Source organism: Parasteatoda tepidariorum, chromosome X1 (assembly GCF_043381705.1).
Source record: "Parasteatoda tepidariorum isolate YZ-2023 chromosome X1, CAS_Ptep_4.0, whole genome shotgun sequence".
Lineage (NCBI taxonomy): Eukaryota > Metazoa > Arthropoda > Arachnida > Araneae > Theridiidae > Parasteatoda > Parasteatoda tepidariorum.
The window spans coordinates 47673792-47701684 of record NC_092214.1 but is presented as its reverse complement, the minus strand read 5'-3'; the positions used below and the strand labels follow the sequence as shown (position 1 = coordinate 47701684).

At 27.5% G+C, this 27893-nt stretch overlaps 1 protein-coding gene across 2 annotated transcripts in view; it reads right to left on the bottom strand.

Moving 5' to 3' along the window:
* The window catches only part of LOC107453345 (solute carrier family 4 member 11), a 346640-nt gene that overhangs the window by 127751 nt on the left and 190996 nt on the right, over positions 1 to 27893 (bottom strand). For both annotated transcript variants that reach the window (XM_016070143.3, XM_071187398.1), the window contains one exon: positions 12853 to 12987. In XM_016070143.3, the coding sequence (XP_015925629.1) occupies positions 12853 to 12987 (135 nt within the window). The remainder of the gene's footprint in view (positions 1 to 12852; positions 12988 to 27893) is intronic.

The following is a 27893-nucleotide window of genomic DNA, read 5'->3' as shown; positions in this document are numbered from 1 at the left end:
AATTATTGCATTATTATTTAAAATTTTTATGTAGAAATATGTGTAAAGGTTTGAATGTGTAAGGTTTGAAATTGAAAGAAATTACTATCACATTGAGTCAAGCCACAAATGGGTTAGGTTAAATAATATGGTATATGCGTTTTGCACAAAAAAAGTTTCAAAAACGTCACAGAAATGCCCCAAAAATATTTCACGCATCACATCACAGAATTATCTTCAAATGGCAAAAATATTGTCAACTGAAATGAAGTCTTTTTGTTATTTTTTGCGGTTTTTTAAATTATCTAGAAGGAAACTGCAATCTGTTAAGTTCCATGGAATGTTTAAAAACTCATGTGTGTAAACATAAAAAAATACAACGTTAATGCAAAATTTACCAGTCTGAAACACACTAATTAAGAGGTATTCAAGAATTTTAATAAGCTAGAACTCAATAGTTAAATGAACGATAATCATTAAGAAAATTCAGCCTTTTCTCTTTAATATTTCTTTAAAAACAAAAACCTTGTTTCTGTTATCGCTCTGTTGGTTTTAAACTCGCATTTATTATATTTCTTATTTACGCCTTTAAGTATTCTCAGAAATCTTGTTCTAATTTCATACAATTTTAGGAATTTCCATTTAGGTTTTACGCATTTAAGTATTCTCAGAAATCTTGTCTTAATCTCATAGATTTTCAGGAATTTTCATTTAGGGATTTCCATTTCAATTACTACATGAGTTCAGATGCTCAAATAAATGGTATAAAAGGATCTATTTATTAAAATAGATTAGCTGTTTTCGAAATTACAAGTAATTTCTAAAGTATTTCTTATAAATTATTTCTGCGTATTTTCTTTCAAAAATGTTAGCTTGTGAAGTATTCAATCTGTTTACCAAAAACCAGCAACCAATAAAATTCCAGGAATGAAGACTGAAAAGACGCACAAGAATATAAAGGACGGACTTTTATTCCTTGAATGCTTCCCAAAGTAAGAACTTTTCTTAATAATTGCTTATTGAATTGCATTTGTTATTTGATTAATTCAAAAGAAATTTCCGAGAATCTACCATTCATTAATTGGAATTTTTTGGAATTTTTAAGTCTTTTCTTCAATTATACGAAAAAGTATTTAGTTATTCACAAAGCTTGCACTTTGTTTTTTAAAATTCTTGTTATCAATTAAAAGAGTTTAGATATTTTTATTCATATATTATCAGCTTCATTAGAGTTTGTAAAAATTTAATGTGCATAAATGTTCTTGAGTTGTTGAAAGATTCTTAAAAAAACGTTTAATTGTTTTTATTCTGAGTATTAAATAAATATATTTTAATATTTAATTTAGGAACAGTTACTTTAATGAGAAGATATAAAAGAAAGTAAGTTGATTTAAATATTTAAAAAATGCCACTAATTCAGCATAGATATGAAGATACATCAACTTTACACCATCTGTTAAACTGCATTAGTTGTATATAAATATTTTTTCCCACTAAAGTAGCTAACAATTTTGAGAATAATTGCTCGAATTGAATTTTTGAATATTTTGTAACCACACGTTCTTAGCTTTTAGCTTTAGCTCTTAGCTTTTTTTTTTCAAAATAAAATAAAATGTTGAATTAAAGTTTGAATTTTTATGCACGCAAGTTATTCCCTTTTCCTCAATGTAAAGATTCTTTTTATATATTGAATTCAATTTTGTATGATATTGTTGTAATTTTAAATAATTTTTAATATTAAATTAGCTAATAATCTTGAATACAAGACTTTAGAGGATATTATATGAACAACTAAATATGCATATTATATAGTTTAAAATTTCAATGTATTATAATTTCACTTAAATGCTTTGGTTAAAGCTTGTAGAACTGATGAACCAGAATCACAGATATTATGCTCGGCTCCATAAGCAAAAAGTTAATAATTCCAACTAAAGTACTTAATTTCTGAGAAGTTAATTGAAACTTTTATTTACGTTTAAAAATTAGCCTCTGATAAGTTGTAAACCAATTAAAATGCTTTTATACGTGTATGAGAAAACATGTTTAGTCAAAAACGTTTTCCTCTAAGCAGAAAAAAATTACAAAATCAACTCGAAAGTAACTTACTTAAACCTCTCTAAAAAGATTAAAAGACAGCTTGTATTTGCAAAGCAATATTTTTAAATAACCAATTATCTTGCAAATTGAGTAAAAGATTAAGCTTCTTATTATTATTTGTAAACTGATGTCAGATACACTTTATAATGCAGTGAAAGTTAAATCCTATTATTCTGTCCGCATAATTATTCATGCTTTGGTGTCTAAGTATTATCACCAAGATTAGATGTTTCTTTCTTCTTAGACTTCTTCTTAACTTCTTGAGAATTTGTTTTATTTGTCACACATTGGCGTGTTTTAAATTATTACTTCAAATAGAAACAGTTTTACATTTTTAATCTGTAGTTTAAAAAATAATCAGTTCTTGTTGATTTTTAAAAACTAATCCTCTATAAATATATATTTAAATAAACTGCAGATAAATTCTTAAATTAAGAACATGGAGTAGTTTATTAATTAAATTAATAAAACAAATATTTGCAAATATCCAATTATCTCGTAAGCTACATTACTGGATAACCTCTTTTCTTAATATTTGCAAATTAACCTCACATTCATTAAGATATTCCGTGAACAGTAAATCTTATAATTTTTCCCTCTCAGTAACTCATTAGGAGTAAAGCTTAAGACTTACTCATCATGGTTTAATTTTGTTTTCCTATTTCGGACTATCTTCTCCTGCAGGCAAGAGTACTAAAATCTAACAGCTTAAAAAAGAATTATCGAGAAATGAGGGTGTTCCCTACGATTATTTAATTATTTCACTTGAACTATAAAGAGGTGAAATTCATGATATATGTTTCAAAATTTCTAAATTGTGTTAATTATGTATCTCTGTTTCTGTGAGTATACTTGATTTGTATGCAGTATATATTTCTTAACGTTGTAACAAATAAATTAAATAAAACAATGATTATTTTACCATTGAATAATATTTTCATGTGCGAGTAAATTGCTTAGGTTTCTGTAATATAGTATTTTTTTATTTGTTTTAATAAATTAAAGGAAACTTTTTTATATACATTATCAAATAAAATATGCTTTCTCCTTTCTTTATATATTTGTTGCAATGATCAATCAAAAATTTTAGTTTTGTTAGCTCTATTAATTTGTTTCAACTTTGGTCACAATTCCAACTGACTTTATTAACGTCATTTCTAAAATTATACTTGCAGTTTAATAATACTCAAAGTAAATTTCTTATCATCATTAGTAAATTTTCCTCATTAGTAAATCATCATTAGAAAAAAATCATTAGTAAATTTTAATAATGTAAAATTTACTCAAAGGAAGTTCCAAGTTTTTTTTATCCTTTTAACAACAATAGTTTATAGTGCAATTCGCATTTTCTGAAGTTTATCGATAAAATGATGGCGTTCTCGATGATTTTTTAATTATTTAACTTCAACGAAAAGGCGATGAAATCCATGATGCATGTTTAAAAATTTCTAAATTGTGTTAATCATTTTTCTGGTTTAATGAGTTCACTTGATTTGCAAGCAGTATATATTTGTTTACGATGCATAATATACATATAAATTAAATAAAACAATAATTATTTTACTGTTGACTAAGACTTGCCTGCACGGCAAAATTGTGTATGCTTCTGTAATATAGTAATTTTTTTTGTTTTAAAACTTAAAGGAAACTTTTTATATATTTTACCCCAGAAAATATACTTTTTCCCTCTCTATTTACTGCAATAATCAATAAAAGAAAATTAATTTCATTATTTACATTATTTTATTTTAACTTTGCTCCCACTCTCAACCAGCTTTATTGAAATAATTTTTAAAATGATAGTTGCAGTTTAACATGAGATAAAATCTATTCAAAGAAAGCTAAGCTTTTTGTTCCTTTTAGATAACAATAGTTCATAATATAATTTGCATTTTAAAAGCTTATACAATATTTATTCCCCTCTTAAAATTAGCAGAAATAAAATATTGATAAAAAACTTTAACTAATTACACAAAGTAATTTGTATAAAAATTATTTTAATTAAAGTAGCAAAATTTCATTAATAAAACTATTTTAACATAGCTTATCGTGAAACATTTTTTATAGCTATTAAACAAAATATTTATTTGAAATCTTCATTGTGTACATCAGAAGTATTTTAAAAATAATATATTTTAATAAATTAAACACAAAATAAAAATGAATTTAAAGCTTAAACTTATTACGAAATCCGCAAACTGTACAATAAAAGGGAAATTAAAATAATTCGCAGACATAACTTTGAATATTTAATATTAACTATGTGAAATAATTACTATTTTGAAGTAGAAGGGATGAATCGATGAAGCCCATTAAGTGTTTAGCAATTATATGAACAACATAAGTACACAGAAATACAGGTCATTCTTTAACGATGGGGAAAACATTTATTTTTATTCTTATTACATATGATTTAGTAAGACTTGTTTTTACAATTACTACTTGTAGTCAATTACAGAAAATGTTTTAATAGGGCTTCATCAGTGTTAGCCTAGGTTTATATTTACTTGTTATTTTCCTTCATTTTCTCTGTTTATTGTATCTTGAAAGAAAACTAGCTTCAAATATAAATTATTTTATATATTATAAATAATTTTTTTAATATGATAGTATAATAAATAGTAGTGTATTTATAATATAATAAATTTTTTTATTATAAATTATTATGCATTATTTTAAGAAAAAAATTATTTTAGTTTCAGTTTGGGAATATGAAGTAGTTTGTTGAAAAATTGAATAAATCTTATTAAAAAATAGTATTTTGGATTAGATCACAAAATTACAGGCTATCCATCCATGACTATCCATTTATGGATAGTCAAAATTACGAGTGAGTTTAAATTTTGATGATTTAATGCTGGTTTCGTTTTTACAAAGCGTATAATTTTCAAAACACAAGTAAAAAGTTCGTATTGAATTTTTCATTTACTTTTCGTATTTATCGTTCGCATTTATTTTTTTAAATTTTTTTTTACGATTTTGAAAGTTCAAATTTGTAAATTTATAAAATCCAATTAATCAATTCTCATCTTTTAAATATATTCTTAAAAAAACCGTTCATCTTTAAATGTGAAATTGAAGTTAAAATGAGATGTGAATTGCTGTGTTAAAAGTTGACAAAATTGATCAATACATTTTAAAAACAGTTGAAAACAGTGATTGTAAGACACAAAGAGGCCTTTTTCTTTTTTTTTGTGATTTTTTAAAAGCTGTACTTGAAATGATTGGTATTGATAATTTCAAATGCAATTTTTAACTGCAAAAAAATCTATTAAACTTACTGAAAAGAACCGGTTCAGCTGGTGTGCCGGAATGAAACCGATTATTTTACTGAAAAATACTGTTATTTAAAAACAAACACCTATTTTTTAAGCAGATAAGTACTGTCACTTTAACAAACATACTCCGTTATTTTAGGGAAAAAATCTATAAATTAACTATAACAGCATTGTGCTCGGAGTGAACCAAGAGAAGCATTCGTACGATCAGTTGACTATGGGATTCGAACCCTAGTCACCTCATTTGAAGGATAGCACCCTGCCCTCCAAACTACAGTGTCACAGTATGAAGAAAATTCTTATTTCATTTTTATCTTAATTATTGAAATTATACTCAAGTGTAAAATCTAGAGTGAATATTTTATAATCTTTCAAATAATGGATTTTTCAGAAACAAAAGACAAAGATAGTACAAGTCAGTACACGGTAGCTTTTAGGATAGATAATTAGAAATTTGGCATCATGTTTAGAAAATAAATGAGGAATTCTGATATGATTCATCAGAAATATAATAACTAATTATTAATAAATACATACATTGTTAGATGCAGTTGTCTCTTATTTTCAAAATATTTGATGACAGTTCTAAAAGGGTGATCTATCTTTTCACGAGAAAGATGATTACTAATTCGACATCAAATTTGAAATACATTAAGAATTTCCGAAATAATTTTCCATAGTTATGAAAGTGAATTAATTTTAAAAGTTATCTGTAATCTTGGATGTAGTTTCGTCCAATTTTAGAAATATTTGATAATCATTTACAAAAATCCGAATGAGATGGTATACGAGAAAGATGATTACTAATCCGACATCAAATTTGAAATACATTAAGAATTTCCGAAATAATTTGTCATAGGTATGAAAGTTAATTCATATTAAAAGTTGTCTGTAATCTTGGATGTAGTAGAGTCCAATTTTAGAAATATTTGATAACCATTTACAAAAAGAATCTAGCCATTAGTCATTATATTTAGTCCTTTTTAGTCATTATATATAGTCCTTTTTAGTCATTATATTCAGAGCATTTAGATAATTGCTAAAATTGGATAATCTTGATATCAAGCATTAAGATAATTGATAAGATTAGATAATTTTGGTATCAAACATTAAGATAACTCAAAACTAAGGCAAACTACGTTAAAGAGCGCAAAAATATTTATTAAGATAATTGATAAGATTAAATAATTTTAACATCAAATTTAGAATGCATTAGAGATTTTTTTACTTTATTTCTCGAAATGATAATGAAAAACTTATGTCGTAATCAATGCAAGCCAGTCAAGAATTTTCGGGTTCCTTTGTAAAAAGTTTTATTAGGTTAAGACAAAACATTTAAAGGGAAAACTTTAGTGATGCTTTACTTAAGCTAACATATTTGCTTAAAATAATATTATGGATTTTTCTAATTATTAATTTTCTACTTATGGATTTTTCTACTTAATAATTTTATGACAATTTGAAGAAATTTCTATTGATAAAATCGACAGAAATTTTTTTCTTAAATTTGAGTAAAAATGTGTCAAAATAGCTTCAAAACAAATAATAGTCGTATGTGAAAGCCCCAAGTATTCAAAATTGAAACAGCATATACTCATTTTTGAATATGTATAGTCTCAACTGTGAGGTGGAGAGTGAAATGTGTAAGAGATCGTTGGTTAATGTCCGTGTTCGTTGGTTAATGTCAGGATTCATATCAAGACTCTACGGGTTCATAATAGGACGCTGTTATCACTGTAGTTATGCAACCCAGCCCAGGATGAGTTAGGAAGCTTCATATATTTTATCCGTTTAGAAGTGAAATTATAATTACCGATCTCCTGGCAAAGCTATTGAAACCATATTTTCCACATTTTGTACTATTGAAATTGTAAATTAGTAAGTCATGACACGTCATTGCGACTCCCACTTAGCTTTCTAGCTCTCGCTGTACTGGGTTGTGCAACTATGGTGGTTAGAGCATTCTACTATGTACCCGAATGTCCCTAGTTAGAAAATTGTGGTCAAACAACGAACATATCTCGCACGCATTTCTGCCTCCACACCACTTTTGAGAGTAAGGAATTTTGCTTAAAAGTGATTATATGCTGTTTTTCCGATTTGAATAGATGTGGTTTTCACCATCAAATCCTGTTTGTTTTGGAGCTTTTTTGACACACTTTTGTTGCATTTTAAAAAAATACTTTTTACAGAGTGCAAATTCTATTAAAAATGTAAAAATGAAGACATAAACAATTTAATCATCGAGTTTTAAATTTTAACATGAAACCTTTGGGTTTTATCTGCAATTATTAAACTGTAATATCAACAGACACAATAATTAGTTTGGTTATTTTAACTCTAGAAGTGTTTAAGGAAGATTTAATACAAAAAAATCACTTTTGATTCCCTTTTCTCTCAATATTATGCATTTCTATGCACTTAAACCAAAAGAAATTTATCATTATATTTTTTTAAGGAAAAAAAACTTAGTTATCATGGCAAAGAACATATGCATACATTTAGTAAGATTAATAAAAATTTGAGAAATGAGGATCAAGGTTAAAAAAAGTAAATAGAAAGAACTTATTGCTACGTCAGACTAATTTTGTGCAAATCAATACAAAACAGCCAATATAATTATTAACATATTTAAAATCAATTTTGATGAGAAAAATGTCATTATTAAGTGGTAAAGCTTTTTTTTATCTATTACACAAAAATATTATTTTCTGAAATCTGATGATTTTTAAGGTTCCACGTTCTTCTATTCAATAATTTAATATTATACATGCAATATATTCAAAGTTTAATGCAATTCAACAATATTTCAAAGTTGTTATGAAGCTCAACACAACAATAAACTGTAACACGTTATTAAATTTGAGAAATAACATCTTGTATTCCTTAAATTATTGTTTAATTGATAAAATTAATTGTTTCAAAAATTATGAATGATTTAAATACTTGGAGGGAAATTTATATAGCATGAATAGCAAAGTAATCAATATATAAATATTTTTTGAAAAATATATTTCGATATTTTATCTCATTTTATCTTGAAAAATAATATATTCTTTCAGAAGTTAAAAGGAATAAACTGTTTGCGAGATAGAAAAATTTAGCAAAATTTTAGTTGAAAAAATTCGTAAGAATATTTTACAATGTATACATCTCCAAAAAAAGGAGATTAACCTTATCTTTCAGTTTTCAAAAATTAAATTTATTAAGAAAAAAAGAGAGCAGATGTTGCAACGATGAGTTACGATGAAAAACAATCGCATATTTTTAGTAGAATATATTATTGCCAAATCAAAGTGACTTCCCTGTAAAATCAGGTCTAAAATTAATTTCAGAAATCTAGTAGTTTTGAAAATAGTTAAGGTGTTAAGACTCGTGTGTCAGTAATTAAGATAATAATGCAGGGAGTCCGAATAGTTTTGATTTCATCGAAAATACATTAATACATAACTTTTTCCGACTTTTTATAACATATTTAAAATTTAACCTAAGATTTTCAATTTGTTGCCGAATTTTAACAAATGTACAGGCATTGTTTAAATACAAACACTTTTTAAAAAATGCAAAGAACTTTTATAACTTAATTTTGTTTAAAACCAAAATATGAAAACGAAAAGATATTATGACGCATCGCACGAATGATAAAAGTCATAAAAATCATGTTAGTGACTTCAAACAACTTTTAATAGGCATCTAAATATGATTTTTAATGCCATACTATTTCAAAGAAATTTAAAAGCAAAAATTATTTCCTAAATTAAAAAAAAAATCTTTTTTTAATTTTTATAGCATAGAATTAAACAAACAATAAACTTAAAGAAATAAACAATATTTATCAATATTCAAGTGCCAATATGAATTTTAAGCAAGATGCTATACTCAAAACAATTACCAAGTCTTAAGATGAAAGTATTATTAAAAGTGAAAAAATCTTACACGGAATATGAAAACAAATTAAATTGAGAAAAACGGATTTAAAGCCAAAATTTGGAATAAATAGCTTTGAACGGAATATTCGAGTTTGCAAATTGCAGTTTAGAAAATGGGTATGTCATTTTTATTTTCAGTGAGAGGGTAACAGTACTTTTTTCCGTAGATAGAAGTCTTTTGAGTATTATCTAGTATTTAGTGTCAAATTGCTCAGAATAAATTGGTTCATAACATATATATATATATATTTTTAAAGCAGTAAATTTTGTTGGGAAAAAACCTTCTAAACCCTTTGAGTGATGATACTGCACTTAAATTCAGAAGTAAATAACAACACTTTTTTAAGAGAATGGGATTTATTTAACAAAATATGATCCCGCGACCAATTCAGAGGTTGTGATCAGGATCACCAGTAAGAAACCGTAACTATTAGAGTAATAATACCGTAACTATTAGAGTAATATACCGTAACTATTAGAGTAATAATTACAGAAAAATCCCTGAATCACTCTAGTTCAATAAATATTACTGAAAAAAGCGAAACGGCAATTGGATTTTACGGATTATGCACCCAAACTGGCGTATAACGGGATTTTTACAGTGTATGAATTCTCTTCCTTTTTTACTTATGGCGTGTAAGCTCACCGTAAGATTAGAATAATAAAAACATAAGTTTTTATCCAAATTATTTAAACTGCTCACGTTTTAAAGATCTATATGAATCAGTGGGTTAAAAAACTTTCTTTTCTTAGGACAAATTCTAAAATTACTTTCTAAGTTGAGAAGAAAAAGTTTATTAAAATTTTAAATTATGTATTCATGAATTTTTGGACTATTTTAAAAATTATGAATTTGTACTCAACAAATGTTTTATAAATGCAATTATGAGAGCATGATTGTAACTGAAATTTAACACGAGTTTTACGTTTTTCTTGCATTTTTAATCATGTCTCTAATTATGTCAAACAATGCATGGGAAGATAAATTGATTCATAATGATATTCTAACAGATACCAAATAATGACAAATAAGGATTTTTAATACTTTAATTATACTGCAATAATAATATAATTTATGCTATTAGATTTATGCGATGGTTAGAATTTATTGTAGATATAAAAGTATCGACGTAGTATAAGTCTAACATGCGTACACGGGTCTAACATCCCGTGGTAGGTCCCGTAATTCTGGATCAAATTCATATATATTTAAAAATATTTTTAGCAAATGTTTAAAATTCTTTTAATGCACTGAAAAAAAGGGCGTTGAAACTACTAGATAGAGTAAAATTTATTGTGTTTTTAGCTCTATGAGAACACCAAAATCACTTTGGTGATGATTTTGGCAAAATAAGCAGTTAAATAGGTTTCATAATGTGTGATAAATAAGGCCCGGATTTTGATGACATTTGCATTTTTTGCATTTTTGGACATTTTTTGTCTTTTAGAGCATTTTTTTAGATTTATAGGGCATTTTTCTTTAAATTTTGGGGCATATGTTGCATTTTAATGCATTTTTTAAAGTTTTTTGTTAATTTTTTCCAATTTTTATTATTTTTTATCAATTTTCATTATTACACTGGCTTCCAAACAATGAAGAAAATCTATAGGATATTAACAGGTGAACCAAAATCTTTTCAAATTGAAGAAGAATTGTCAGTAAGTGAGACCGTCTTTTTCAAGTACGCACCTATAACATCAGTAGACGTTGAAAAAAGCTTCTGCAGGAATGAAAATTTACTTTCAGACAAGAGACGCTCGTTTACATTTCAAATTATCAAAAAACATTTAATAATCCAATGTAATTCTGATATTTAGTAATATTATGAGATGGAAGTTGTTATATCCATTAAAGTTTCTATACAAAATAAAAATATTTTGGTGTCAATATATTTTCCTTTTTTTTGTTATTTTAGGATATAAAACATATTTTTCAAACTTTAATGAACGTAGAACAAGTATTGCATTGCTTTAAATTTTTTAAATGACTCATAATAAAAGCAAAACATTTTTTTAATTCAATATTTTTGCTTTATTTAAGGCATTTTTTGAGCAATTTTTGCATTTTTAAGGGCATTTTTTGCCCTTTTTTAGGGCATTTTTTGCACTTTTTAAGGGCATTAGTTAAGATTTTTTAGGTCATCAAAATCCGGGCTCTAGTGATAAAGTTTGGTAATTGTGGAAAAATGTGGAAAAAATTTGGTAATTTGGAGCAAGGTATAAATATAATTTATTCGGTTAAATTTGCTTTTCAGTTTTATATTTTTCACTAAATTTGAGATAATAAGAACTATAATTCTGAAATCCAGAGTGTTTTTGTAAACCATTACCATATGAACGGGAAAATTACAAAATCAATTGTTTAAACACCATATATTTTGGTTTTATTTACTAGAATTACATTTTCACCAAAACTGTTATTACCTTACTGTACGGTTGTTTTATCAAATTTCTTTTAATCGTGTATGCATTGATTTTCACTTTACTTTTAGAAGAATTCTTAAAATTATGGTAAACACTCCGGAACTTCCAGCGATGTTTCTTAGATAAGAATAATACATGAAACGTTGATTGAAATTAGTTGAAAAATAATAAACGCAAATCAAGATTTTCAAGTGTTTGACTCCAATGTTTTTAATCTCAGAATATGTAAAAAAAAGTGTAAAAAGTGTATAATTAAATTGAAACGTTTTAACTGTTCGAAAGTTTACTCATATAACATTCACTGCATTCCCTTTATCATACCCCATCATTTTATGGATTTTCTTAGGAAATGAAAACTTTGGAAAACTAATGTTAAAACAATAGCTACAAAAAACAATTAAGAAAAACGTAATGCTTCCTAAATCATAATATCTTTTTTACATGATCATAGAACAATATAGACTAATATTTAATGTGACAAATCCTATACGCTTTTCAAAGCTTTGTTCAAAATTTGTACATTATTAAAAAACTAATATACTGTAGTTTTCAAACTAGTTTCTGAAGAAAAATCCAAAACAAACTAATAAATCACGTATGCAAACTCCATTTTTATTAAAGAAGATGTAATGACCCGAAATTCGAGAATTCAACTGCTTAAGATTTGTTTTTGAACATAAAAGGATATCAGTTTTCGTTAGAAATAGAGCAAGTATTATACAGTTTAGCACTTCTAATTTTAAACCAAGATTATTTAAAGTTATAATTCATTTAGGAACTAAATTTTATGAAATACATTCAGGTAATGTTATAGGCACAGAACAGTACATGTACTACGCGCATAGGTACAGAACAGTACATATTCTATATTTTTATAAATGAACTAGTTTAAGTTTAATTAATAGCTTCAAAATTCAATATATTTAAATGTTGAATAAATTTATTTAAATAGGGGCAAATTTTTAAAAAAATATATTAATTAAATTTACGAAGAAATAATATTAAAATTTATTAAAAATTTATTGAAAATAATAATTTATTGAAAATTCCCATTCATAAAATTCACTTCTGATACTTCATAATTCATTATTCAAACATGAAATAAACGATTTTTATGTAAATAAATGCAAAGACTGCCTTACCTTATGAAGCATTTTGTCTATAATTCCTTCTACGGAAGTCTCTTGCACGTCCAAAAGAAGTACAGCCTGGTTGAGAAATTGATCTACATCCATAGACGCTCGGACTTCGGCAGCAAAGTCTTTCATGGGCAACCTCTGCAATACAGAATAAAGCAGAGAATCATCAGTTGGATACCCGGGTAAACTTCGCCGGCGGCATTTCAGCCGGACTACTTCTGGTTCCGTTTCGTAAGAACAGGATGGTATTAGATCATGAGAACTGAATGATGTGGTTGCTATTTCAGTATCTGGCACTCGACGACATAACTCGCTAAGAGGTACTGTTTTAATACTTCGTGCCATTTTTAAGATATATTTCTCGAAAACTTCTATTTAAAATACTTCAGGAATAAACTATAGAATATTTTAAATTTTTCTAAGTTCAATTTTTAATTCAAACTAATTATCACTAAGTGGTACTACCGTTATAATATTTCGCGACTTTTTTTAAGATATATTTCTCGAAAACTTCTATTTAAAATACTTCAGGAATAAACTATAGAATATTTTAAATTTTTCTAAATTTAATTTTTAATATAAATGGTATATTTTGGTCGTTAGCTCTTGTATATTAATTTTAGAAGCTCGTCTTTAATTTTTTAATCTCCGTGAAAAAATTGATCCGATCATCAGCGAGAATGCATAACGCAATCGCTTTTGTTCCCAAATCTTTTTTTTAACAATTGTAAATTTAAATTTCCAAATATAAGATCCAGGCACTTCTCATGATATAATCTTCAATTCAAAATGCCATTTTATATATAAATATAAAATTTTCTAACAATTTCTGGAATTCGTCAAATATTAAACTTTATCATTTCTTAATCAACTATGAAACATACTTTTTCTAACTAATTTAAAACTTTCGTAGAAAATTTTTATAAAAGCAATCATTGACAGAGAGAAAAAATTGATCAATTCGGTGAGCAAATCCGATCACTATCCTGACAAGCTGGGTGCCAGGTCCCATTGCCGATTTTTCGGACTTATCGGCATACACGTGCACTAGGTACGGTGGGATGCAAAGGTGTAGGAAGCTGAGGAAAGAGTGAGTTGGGATGCCGAGGATGGCTGTGATCAATAGCGCTCCACCTCTTCCTACCTCCCATCAAATCCCGCCAATCGGACGGCCATTCATGCAACTACAGATTTCCTCTCTAGTAAATATAAACTCTTTTCTGTTCAGATTTCTTTCCTTTTTTTCCCCAAGAGACTTTACGATTTACCCCCTAATCTTCTTACTTTACCACCTAAGTAAAATGATAGCATACTTTTAAGGATTCGTTGATTTCTAAACATTTTGACGAGAATTAGGTAGTTCCTAGATAAATAAAATATATTTTGGAAAAATGCATACATGAACTAGCAATTAAGCTCTTTCTTTTTGTAGTTTCATAGATGAGTGTGTCCTTTCTGTCTACAAAAAAATTAAATTTATAGATACATAAGATTAAGAAATTTTGTGCAAATTATTTAACTTTTTTTAAATTTAAAGAAACACTAACAACACAGTTTTACAAATAATAATATATTTATTTTTTGATCTTTTTACATTTAATTTTATGCATTAATTTCCTCATATTTTTAGATATTTTGAATGCAATAGTTTGGTTTACGTCTAAATTCTTAAGATTTAAAACGTTTAGAACTTAACCAGTTTTATTACTTTTAACAAGCAGATTTCTTTCCCTTCCTTACAAGAGATTACACGGCTTAAACCCTAATCTTAATAACATATATTTAAGATTTCATCACATACATTAGATTAATAAATTTGGTACAAATTGTTTTACTGTTATTAAACTTGAAGAAACACTAACAGCATACATTTCGCATTATGTATTTATTTTTCCGTCCCGCAGTGGACTGATCGCTAAGACACGGTTCCCAGCAGATCACCGAAGTCAAGCATCACTGACTGCGGTCAGTGTGCGGGTGGGTGACCACTTGGATCAGTCTGCGTAGGGACAGAGGGTGTGCGGTATTGGTCCTCGTTAAACTGTGTTACCGTAAAGTGCTCGACTTCGCGCGCAGGTTGTCGGGCTACCTAAGCGGGGGTATCATGCCCTCCACAGAGGATCAAAATTGCGATGCCATGTCTTCGGATCATCCTCCGGGATGTTTCCCAGACCGTCGCCAATAGCCCATTGTGCAGCTCTAGTGCGACGTGAAATGTGCAAATCAATCAATCAATATTTATTTTTCCGTTTTTTTATATTAAGCCGTTTTTATTCCGTTCTTTTTATATTAGAAAAAATTGATAATTTCCTATGTTAGATTATTAGTTTTTTCTTAGCTATTATGGAAGTAATGATTTGGCTTACTTCTTAATTTTTAGTACTTGAAACTTATATAACTAAACGAGCTTTATTACTAAAAGAACAAAAATATTTCAATGTAGAGTTTTAATTTTGCATAAATTATTTCTCATCTTTTATTTCCAAACAATATACAATTATTACGGAATTTTTCGGCACTAAAAGTTTAGTACCTCTTAATTTCCTAATTTTTTCCTATGGTAGATTAATTCAGCTAATTAGAAAGGCTTAATGCCTTTCCTATTAGCTGATTTATTTATATTTAATTCCTATAGCTTGAGACTCTGATACTTTTTTAAAATATTTTTATACACGCAATTATTTATGCATATTTACTTTTTTCACCACTAATTATATGATTATTTTACGAATTGAATCTATTGCGGTTTCCTGAAATCCATGAAAAAAAATCAGAATACCCTCGAGATATACTCTAAGACATTTTGCTAAAGTAAATGTTACTACAATATTGACAGTAAACGGTATAATGACTTCTTATTCATCTGAAATTTACTATATTTATTATAAATATTATTATTTTATTTTATAACCGGCGTTGAGCAGCTCTGAGTTTACAATTATCTACGATCAACTCCGTCGTGTTGCAATTTTGAACCCAATCCGGAAGGCAGGGGAACTCCTGGATCAAGCACTAGGACAAACTAGCTTCGTGGAGGATTTTTCGATGGAATGAGCATTCATTTGCGGTAAATGGAGAGGAAAACCACGAAAACATCTTACAGTTTGCTCGATAGGAATGAGATTCTAACCTATGATCCATTTACCACTGAGGATATTTTATGCAAACACTGTGATTGGTTTGAGCCTTGAGCAAAATTCGTATCGACCATCTAAAGCTGATATTCGAGCCTGGTTCACCAAAATGGAAGACGAGCGCTTCATCGCCTGAACTACAGCAGCTCTAAATGCTACACATAATTTTTACTATTAAGTTAGTTTTTTTATAACCGCAGTTGAAAAGTCGACCCAATTTTGCGGGTTTATGACTAATGTTCAAATCCGTAGCCTTGTCATTTTGAACCCGATCCAGAAGACAAGGGGACTCCTGGATCAAGTATTAAGAGAAATTTGTCTTCGTGGAGTACTTTTTGATTTAACTAACCCTCATTTGCGTTACATGGACATGATTGCATGACGGCAAGGGGACTCTAACCCATGATCCATTTACCTCTGAGGATATTTCACGTCAGCACTGTGGTTGGTGCAAGCAGGATGCAGAATTTGTATCGTTCAACTATAGCAGGGATTCGAACCCGGTTAACCTCAAAGTCCTTTTTAATGTTCTTAACGTATTCATTTGCTAAATTATTCCAACCAAGTGAGAGCTTTTCAAAGATGTACTCGCCGACTGTCTGTGAACTGGAAAAGTGTATTTGGATCATTCTTTAAACTCTCTATAATTGTCACTATGATCCACTAAGATTTTTGACATTAAAAGAGAAAGTGATGATAAAAGATATTTTGACATTAAAAAAAGTGATGATGTGCAATTAAATAAAATTAAATTAAGAACTCACTCTTGAACTCTCGAATTAAGAACTTCAAATATATATATATATAACTGCTCCCTGGCTTTATTTTATCCTTTTATTTATTTTAAGAACTGAAATAAATAGAATCATCCACCAATTTTCTATAAGTTGGAAAGCAAATCACGTATTCTTTAATACTACTGGATTATGTCACTTTTCTTTAGTTTCGCGAGTTAGTAGAGAGTAATCGAATTCTTCCAATACTCTATACTTCACTGTCATTAGTCAGTCGAAGGAGGTTATTATTCTGATAAAATATAAGATTACTTTAAAGATTAGTATGAAAGAAAAAATATTCAATCTTATCTTCTATTGAAAGAATGCTTTGCTGGTGTAACCAGAAATCATATGAAGCGAATAATTACTAGACTATTTTTATTGAAAAAAATATTGCATCTTTCAACACGTAATATAAGTTGATATATTTTTTTTCTTTTGCTTCAATATTTAATTTTAAAGCTTAATATAAAACCTGAATCTAATTCAAAATCCAATATAATAGTTAATTTAAAAACTAACCTTAATTATTAATAATCACTTTATATTGTACTGTAAAAATAACTTTAACGACTCTTATTTCATCTTATCTGACTCTAAAATTATAAATGTTAGTTTTAATGAATAAAAAAAGGTCTTTGCTCCAAGTAATATATTGGTGTAGAAAAACATTAGATCCAAGAGTTATGGTGTTTTACTACACTTTGGTATGAAGTTGTTGAAATTTAAAATGGCATATTTGGGGACAATGCTTTTCTAACATGCTCTTCTGATCAATACACGTGTAACATTCAGTATGAAATGTAAACAATACGCATTACTGTTCTTCGTCATCAAGTAATTTTCCACTTACAGCACATTCTCAAAAATTAAATTCCTCACTTAAGACGATTTAGCAATCCTTGAACAGTATTTCTTTAAGTCTGAGAATCATTTCGTCATGAAACCACATGACTTGTGACTAGGACTGGGCTATAAATCGATGTATCGAGACATATCGATTTAACGCCTTTATCGGCAAGACGATACAGCGACTTTCACTCAAGGCGATGCATCAGAAATCTGATTTAAGCCGTCGAGTAAAGACAACGAGCGCAAAACGATATAGCGATATAAGACACGCAAGGATGTAAGATAACGATATAAGACTCTTCTCTTACGTTCCGATGTCGACTCGCGCTGTGGAAGACGATGTTCGTTTCGTTATGTTGAAATGGCCTTGATTGGTGACCTGTAGAATCAGAATCAGAGTTTTGAGAAAACATATCGTTAGATCGCATGTTCCTTTTTGCACCTCTTAGCTTTTTTTTTCTTTGTCGCGACTTTTCTTGCAGATTATTTTCAGTGGGACTAACTTCGTGATCGCCGATGTTACCTTGTTCTGAAGGCAATCTATTATTGAAAAGAATATATAAAGAAGAGTTTCTTCATTAATTAGATAAGTTTTTTTTTAAAAAAAACTTCTTTTTATTTTTAAATGTGAAAATTATCGGCAATCTAATTTAGGCGCCCATAAAGAATTGAATTTGTTAGGTTATTTTTTTACTTTCTTTTAATTTATTAAAAACTTTTTGGATGAAACTTCTAATAATTTAATGAGTTTTTATTACTGATTTTAAATTTATAAATCTTGTTGTTTTTATTTTTAGAAATAAAGTTAAAACAAAATTTATTTTTGTCATTTGGATTTGGACATAAGTCAATCAACTTTGTTTATACAAAAAAATTTGAAAGGTTTGCGTATTTTATTCATTTTTTTAAATCATTTAGCACTTCGTTTTATTAGAGAGTATAATAATTTTTTTTAAAAAATATTCTTTTCATATTATTTGTTAATTAGCTAAATATATTATCGAATATCACAATTTTTTTATTTTTAAGAAATTAAATCTTACTTTGTTTTTCGTTCATAATTCGGTCATTATTTAATTTAATTTAATTATTTATCTGAAATGATAAGGTCCCGCAGTGGACTGATCGTTAAGACACGGTTCCCTGCAGATCACCGAAGTCAAGCATCACTGGCTGCGGTCAGTGTGCGGGTGAGTGACCACTTGGATCAGTCTGCGTAGGGACCGAGGGTGTGCGGTATTGGTCCTCGTTAAACTGTTCTACCGTAAAGTGCTCGACTTCGCGTGCAGGTCGTCGAGCTACCGAAGCGGGGGTGCCATCCCATCTGCAGAGGATCAAAATTGTGATGGCATGTCTTCGGATCATCCTCAGGGATGTTTCCCAGACCGTCGCCAATAGCCCATTGTGCAGCTCTAGTGTGACGTAAATGAACTATAATAGAACTATAATAACTGAAATGATAATAATAAAAAATAGTGTTTTAAAAGCGTTTTTTTTTTCTAAAATTTATTTAGCACTTTGTTTTAAACATACAAATAATTTTTAACGTTTCATTTAGAAATTGAACATTACGATCGAACTTAATAATTATGTAATTATTTATGCATAATAGTACAAGAAAATATTAATTTGTAAAAAACGCTTTAAAGAAAGTTTTTAACACTTTGTTTTACGCGTATTATGAATTTCTAGAGAAACATTTCAATAAATATTTTAAGTAAGATTTGTACATTGTAGTCAATTTATTTAATATCTTTCTTAAGCAAAACATATATCTTCAAATTTATAAATTGATTTAAATCAATCTGAGTATGAAGTTTTGTTAGAAATCTGACTTTCTGTGCCTTACAAGTATATGAAATTTAAAAATACTATATCGCGATACATCGCTATATCGCGATGCGAAACTGACGATGCATCACGATATATAATTTCTAATATCGCCCAGTCCTACTTGTGACGTAACGCGAACTCTCAAATATATGATAAAAATGCTTCTTCAACATGAAACCTCATCATAGTGTAGTGTTGGAGATTAGATGGATGTAATTTATCTATCTTTTCTTGTTGTGTTGGGCCACCTGTATGGTGCCCACGTTAAAGTGATTATTAGAAAATATAGATGCATTAAGCACTGCGAGGATTTTCGTTTTTTGGAAAAAAGGGAATGTTGAAATAGTTTTTTAATTTTGTCAAAAAAATTTTCCTAGAAGAGTGAAGAAATAGTTATTTAGTCACCTTCATGAAATATTTGTTCGGAGCATATACCAAGAAACGGTTTCGCCAAAAGCGAGGTATTTGAGTATCCGTTTTTTACAGTGCATGTAAAAAGAATTTATGTTTTTAGTAAACCTATAAATTTTAGATATATTTCACTAAAACATTATTAAGTATTACGTTTACGATTCATTGAACTTAACTCTGTTAGTTTTGTAAATCTTCATTAAAAGTAAGATTTAATTTCAGGTGCTTAGTTTTAATTCACTAACAAGTACGCGTAACTCGAATTGGAAAATACCTAAAATAAAAGTTCTTATGGGTCAAGGTATTACTTATGGTTTTCTTAGATACAATACCATGTTTAAATTTTAATTCATTTTCTTCATATCTTACAGTAAAATATTTTTAAGAAGTGTAAGGTTGTTTTTTGTATAAAAATTATATTAGTAGACAAGCGAACAATGCATTTCTAAAAAAAACCCCATTAGTTAGATTGTGTTTGAGAAAATAATACTAATTAAAAATTGGTTCAAGTTACAACAATTTCATGTATTTAAAGTTAAACTGGAAGTAATTAGAGTTTAAATCACTGTAATTAAATTTTATTTATAAACCCTACTATTAGATGCATGAATTATTAGTTAAGTACAAAATAGACAAACTCCAACATATAGATTTATGTTTAAGCTTCCAGTTTTCTCAATTCTGCGACTTTTGAAGCTGAGGAATTAAAAAGAATTATTTTCATCACTTATAAAGTTTACACGTTTTTTCCCTTTTTAAGTAATATCAAAATAAGCTCAAAGGAAAAAGAAACATTTATCCAAAAGAAAAAGTTGAGTCCGAATATTTTTATAGTTCAAAATAAATGAAGCTATTTATGTTGTCTTGAGTTGCAGTGCACTAAGTCATCAAAACTTTTGGTGTTGCAAATTTAAATGCAATTTGAAGAGCAGAACTGTAGTTATCGTGCAATGAAATATATTAAATATTCAAAATAACAATTGTTTGAGAGAATTAAGGCGGATATATTGCAAAAAATATGTTTGTTTTTTAAATTAAATGTTTTTGCCTCGAAGTTATCAATTAATTCTAATGCGCATGAAAATATGCAATGTCGTCAACAAACAAACAAAATATAAAAAAAATGAATAAATAAATAAACTATAGTAGTGAAAAAATAAATAAAAAATGACTCTGAAAAAAAAACTTAATTTACTTCAACATCAAAAATGGTGGCAACTATACACCAAAATGTTTTCTGTGTATAGTCTGAAAAAATAAAGGAACCCTTTCAAAATAATCTTGGAAAACAATTTTTTCTAACATGTTAGGAATATGCGTTACTTTGATGAATGAGAAAAATAAAAGAAAGGTATGAAGAACAGAAATAAATTTTTTGATGGATATTTTTCTATGCAATTCATTATTTCTGCTATATTTGATACGTATCATACTTGACATACAGCTTCGTAAAACTAATCATTGCAATTCTTACTGAGAAATTTACTTAAATGAGACACTAAGTTGCACTATTATTTTTAATTTTAAATGCGTGTTCTGCCAAAACGACTATTTTTAATGCAAAGAAACATAATTTAAACAAATTTCAATCTAATCATATAATTAGACGGTTTCAGGGAGGAGGCATTATAATTTTATACAGAATTTTTATGAATAAAAAGAAACAAATATTTATATCTATTAACATTCGCTACTAAGACATGTCAGCATAGGCAAATATTTATAAAAGGCTTTTTCGACATTTATATCAATTAACGTTATGCGCCACGTGCGAGACAAGAAGTTGGATTTGCAAAATAATGAAATTCAGCTGCAATGTTAAATATTTATAACGATTCATACATTGCATAAAATTACATAAAAGTTTAAAATTCATTAGTATCCTATCAACTAATAGAAACTTTTATGGGTTGAAGTAGACAGCTAAAGACTAGTTGAGACAAAGTTATATTTTATAATAATTTTTCAAGTCAGAATTAATGTATGATTATGCATATATTTCTTCAATATCCTGTTGCTTCATATTTCTACAATAATATCAAATTTTTGCAGCACGTATTTAGCTTTTAATATAGAAAAAAAGGGTTAAAATATCCAACTACCCAATAGTAATTTTAGTAGAAAAGATCTGCCGTGTTCAATATTTTTAAAATGTCATGGAAAAAGAGAGAGTTTTAATACAATAATTTATTTCCCTGAAAATATTTTTTCCTTTAGATGTCTCACGAAAAACACGAGCGGTTACAGTTTATAATATTTGAAACATTTATATCATATTTTCGGTAATGAAATTTCCATAACTAATCATAGAAGTTCCTTGTAAATCAAATTAAATAGTATATTTCTTTGGTTGGTATCGTATCCTCTATTGAATCATATTTTATGGTGTGCTTGAATAGTTTTTGTTATTTCTATGGCATTAAAAGAATACAAATCCTCTTCTGTGGGGTAGTTTAAGAGGTGAAGGCCTGCAGCTACTGCAGGGCAGTTAAAAACATGATATGGTGTCAGTTCCACATTAAGACAGTTGCCACAGTTTTGATATTTTCTAGTCCCATCTGTAGAAATTTTCATGTTTTTATGATGTTTTGTTCTTAGTCTGATGAGAGTAGTGACTGTCTTCCTAGTTATTTGTCAAGATTAGTTATTTGATCGTGGGCTTTGATTTTTAAAGGGGTGAATAGTCTTGACATAGCAAAAGCATTTGCATCTGCCAACGTGGTTGGGATTGAATTTTGATTGAGATCTCCGGCATTTTTAGCTTTCTAAGCACTATTACAAATCTTAAAGTGTTTTTGTCTAACATCGATAATTGTTTTATTTTATAATTTTTATTATTATTATCAAAAAATACTAAAAAACCTGGCTTCTTGAAGAACTGTAGTTTTATATTTTCTCAAAAGGAAACTCCAAGAAAAAAAAATTCGCAAAGTAAAATAAAAACGAGATTTCCTAATCTGACATATTCTTAACGGAACTTTCTTTTAAAGACAAAAAAAAAATTAAAGACTTTTATAATCAAAAAACTAAATTCATTTTCGTCCAGCTTGATTAATAGCAATCATAAAATTTTTTATTCTGTAAAAATAAAGCTAATTTATACACTTATTAGGCCACAAAATGTTTTTAAAAATATTTTTATAATTTCTAATTTTAGTATAGCTTTTTCTCATGCTAAGGCATTTTCAACTCAAATTATATCACTGAAATCTAAAACGTGAAAAGGACCAAAATATAAGCTAATATATTTCATTTTTTCTTCTTTTTAAGCTAATTTATTGAAAAGAAAATTCTTAAAAATTTACAGCCAGATTTAACTAAACATAATAAAATTTAATGGTTTATAAATCTAAATTATTGCACGTGGGAGATATTCTGGTAAAATTACTGTTTTGTGTGGTACTGACATTTCTGGTTAAAAAAACAACAGAATACTCGTTAAAAAAACCATAGTATACGGTATTAAAATCATAATAATTTTTTCCGTTTGTATAGCAACGGTGCACTGGAAAATTAGGTATTCGAAGTTATAGTTCTTATCATTACACATTTGGTAAAAAAATACGAAACTGAAACGTATATTTAACCGAATAAATTGTTTTTATGGCATTCTTAAAAGTATCATTGCAACATATTACATTGATGCCTCATTATATCACTATAAAATTATAAAATTTTATCACATGTTATAAAACCATTTTTTTATTTTTAATTTTACCAAAATCAATTTTTTCTAACTACTCAGATAAAATTATAAACAATATCATTAAAGAAGGTTTTCCTTGGATTATCACTAATGATCAAACGATTTTAGAATTTATTAAACATAATAAAATTAATTGAATTGCGACTTTTGATTTCCAGGATCTTTTCAATAGCATTTCCCTTTCTAAACTAAAAGATGTCTAAACTTAAAATCTCTTCCTTTATAGTATAATCCGATGAAAATTTCTTGGTTATGAAGTTTGATATCAAAATCTAAAAAATAAGCGCAATTTTCATCTGAATTAGTCTTAATTAAATTTAGTTCTTAAGGATAATCAGTTAGTTCTTAATTAAATCAAAATCATTACAATCAAAAATAATTAAATGCTCAATAAATCTAAATCCAATTAATAAATTATGTTGTAAAAATTTTTGTTCATGAAAAGTAAGAAAGTATTAGCAAATGCACTAGAATAACAATTCCCCATTGAATTTGTCTGTAAAAACAAATACCATTAAAAAGATAATTTTCAAAAATGTTTATTTTACTTAAATTTATCCAATCTTCCTGATTAATGCCCTCATTATTCAAATATTTATTAAAAATTTCCAAACAAATACTTCTTAAATTATTGTGTGGTATACTTTGTAAAATGATTTTCAAAATCACATGTAAGAAGAGTATTAATATTATTGCAATTCAAATATTTAATAACATCTTGGTTGTTATTATTAATAAAAGGTTTATCATTTAAACAAATCTTATTTTAAATAATGTTTAAACAATTTTAAAAAAAATTACTAAAAACTGAATTATTACAGCCAGTACTGCAAGTTACAAATCTAAATTTAACCGGTATTTTGTGGAATTTAATTGTAAGAAATAAATTAAGATAATTAATACTATTGATTTTTAAACCTATTTTCTTGGAAAAAGCTAATATTCGATTATAAATTTATTTTTAGGAATTATTAATTTTGACAATAGTATTATTGTTATCATATTCCTTACGCATTCAATGTCTTAAAAATTTTTGCAAATGAAGCAAAAATTATTAGAAGCGTTGTCAACAACACATGTAATAAAATTATACTTTAATTCCTTAATAGATTTAATAATATCAGAATTCAAATGGAAACCCTGGTATTTTATATTATTGTTCAAAAAATTTAATTTAAAATTATCTAAACACAAAATTTCCATTCACTAAATCCCTCTATAGGCCAATTAAATTTTCATGACCATATTGCAATAAAACAATCCTTACTGATTGAAGCAGGAATACTATTTAAGTGATATTTTTCCTTTGTCTAAACTTAGTCCCAAGTCCCATGAGAAATCTTAAATCTTTATTTCCGATTAAGTTAAGGTCACTTGTGGCAATGTGCTTAAAATCATTATTAACAAAATTTTTAAAATGCTCCTGCTAACATAAACAAATATCCTCTAAACCATTTAAATTTTTACGATAGAAATTATAATTACAAATTCTCTTCTTTAAAGTATTACAATATCTAAAACAAACAGAAACTCCTATTTTTCTTTCATTGGAAAACAATCTATAAGTTTATTAACAGTCATAGGTAGTAAACCTCTTTCAAAATCTTTATCAAGAAAATTAATAACGCAAAACTGTTTTCTAATTTTTGAAACACTTAAAAAATCAGAATTGTTGACTGCAAGTTAAAATTTAATAAGATCTAATTCGATATATTTAAACTCAGGGGTAGAAAATTTTACAATTTTAAATGTTCTTTAATCATCTATTTCAACACTGAATTTTTATTACTAAAACTGAAGCTCCTATTCCTTTTAATGTTAAATTCATTAACATCCAATAAACACAAAGTTTTAAAAAAAGAACCAGATGGAATTAATTTTCCTCTTTACTTATTCTTTTTACACCTGTATTCACTCAATTTGCATGAAAAATGATTATTAAAAGGGTTCAATTTATTATAAATGCACACATTATTTAAATCCAGGTTACCTTCTCCATTTAATTTACTATTAAGCCCGTATAGGTTTAAAGTTTTTAATTTACAAAAGGAAATGTTTTCATAATCTAATCTTAAATTTAAATCTTCAATATTTTTAAGAATAAGTATATTAATATCTCTAAAAAAAGCTTTTGAAAACGAACAATTTCAATATCAGAGTTATCGTGTTTATGAAAGTTATTTATGACTGATCTATGACTATTAACTCGTTTATTTAACTCAGTACCTGTTTCCCAATATATTTAAGTGAATACGTTTTACATTCTATAAGATAAAAAAAAAATTTCTGTTTCCAAAAAATAAAATTGCTAGAAACTGAAATTTTGTCAGAATGGGCGACAAGTAAGAGAATATTTGCTGTTACATTTTCTAAATTTTTTAAAATTTTATAAGTGTTTATTATAACAAAACAATTGATCAGGTAGCTTATTAACCCCAGTAGACCCCTGATCAAGTCTAACTACAGAATCCCTTGCTAACCCACGTGACTGGTCATATGCTTTAAATAAACCTATAATTTTACTATTCATATAAATATAAATTAAGCCTGAAAAGAAAAGATTAATGAATCCGTAATAAAATATTAAGAAACAGAAAAACTAACCATTACGGGAACAGGACCAGAAACTCCATAAAATATCCGTATCATGAATTAAATAACATATTAAATTAAATTATATAATAATTTACAAACGAGATTACGCAATTGCGGCAAATCCAGATATGAAAATAGGAAATCTAAGCAAGGAATGAAACTAATTTGAAAATTCAGAAAAAGACAAAATTAGTAAGCAACATTTAAAATAATAAATCAAAATGGAAAAGAGCTTAAAGCAGCTAATTTCCAAATTTGTCTTATTTGAATTTATGAAGTTAGAAAAACAACTCTAGCAGAAAACAAAAATTATAAAAAATTAAAGTTATGTGTGTTAGCGGGACAGCACTTTATCAGGGGACACACTGCCTGCAGACACGCAGGAGACTTTTTGTTGTCAGTGGTAAAACTAAAAACTGACAGTGCTCCGAGGTCCCATAATGGAAAATCAGACAAGAAAAAGCAATTCCAAAAATTGAAATGTAAATGCAAAGATAAATAAATGACAAACAGTCTTAGTAATGACTTAAAAGTACACAAAATAAGACGACTACCGATATTCATACCAACTTCATAGCCCTGTAATTTTGAACCCAATTCAGTAGATGAGGGCACTCTTAGATCAAATATTGGGGAAACTTGCCTTCATGGAGGACTTTTTGATGGAACTAACCCGCATTTGCGATACATGGAGTTGAAAACCCCATGATCCGTCTAACACTGAGGATATTTTATGTCAACACTGTGGTCGATGCAATCCGGTTGAGAAATTAATATCGACCAGTCATCGCTGGGATTCGAATCCGGGTCGAGTGTTCTACCACTTGAGCCCCATGGCTCAAACTACTGTATTACAAATATAAAATAATTACTCTAGTTAAGTTCTATTATTTACATTTGTGTATTTATTTAAAAAATAAAAATTGCAGAATAAATAACGCACTGTGATTAAAGTTATAAAATCGTCACAAGTACTTAACACAATGTCAGCAGTTTAACATATGCTAGATAATTTTACTACTTTCTACCAATACCAATAAGTTTATCAGACTATCACTCGATAAGGAATATATATATATATAAATCATAATAAAAAAGGACAAAAAGAAAAGAAAGAAAAAATGAATAAAAGTAAGTAAAACAATAGGTTTTATTTACTGCACATAAGCTGCAAGTAAATAGCACTCATTAAAAAAGGTTCAAAATTTAGAGAAAACATGGAAAAATTACAGAACAATGAAAAAAGAAACAAAGAAAAATAATAAAAATCCAGAAAAAAATTCTGAAAAAAGGAAAAAGAATTAATAAAAATCCGGAAAATAAAAGCTCACTTTTCATCAGCTCACACGATTATATCCGCGAAAAGAAGTGCTATATTGTATCAATATAGCCAAAGCAAAATATATCATTAGAATAGTGTGAGGCACACTCAAAAAAAATTTACAACAAATAAAATCACATTAAGTAAAAATATCACATTACAACAGAAAATAAAATATAAAGAAAAAACAGAATAAAACATAAAACGAAATCTATAAAGCGAGTAGCGAATTCAAATGAAGGGAAATTTTTCAGCATTGATTTAAAATATTTTCCTAACAAGATTGCCAGTTAACAAAATATGAAAAAAAGAAGCGCAAATTGAGGTAAAAGCGTAAATAGAGGGATTTTGTTTTATAGTGCATTCTTACTGCAGTACTGAAGTGCATTTGATTTGTTAGTTACCAAGGATGGGCC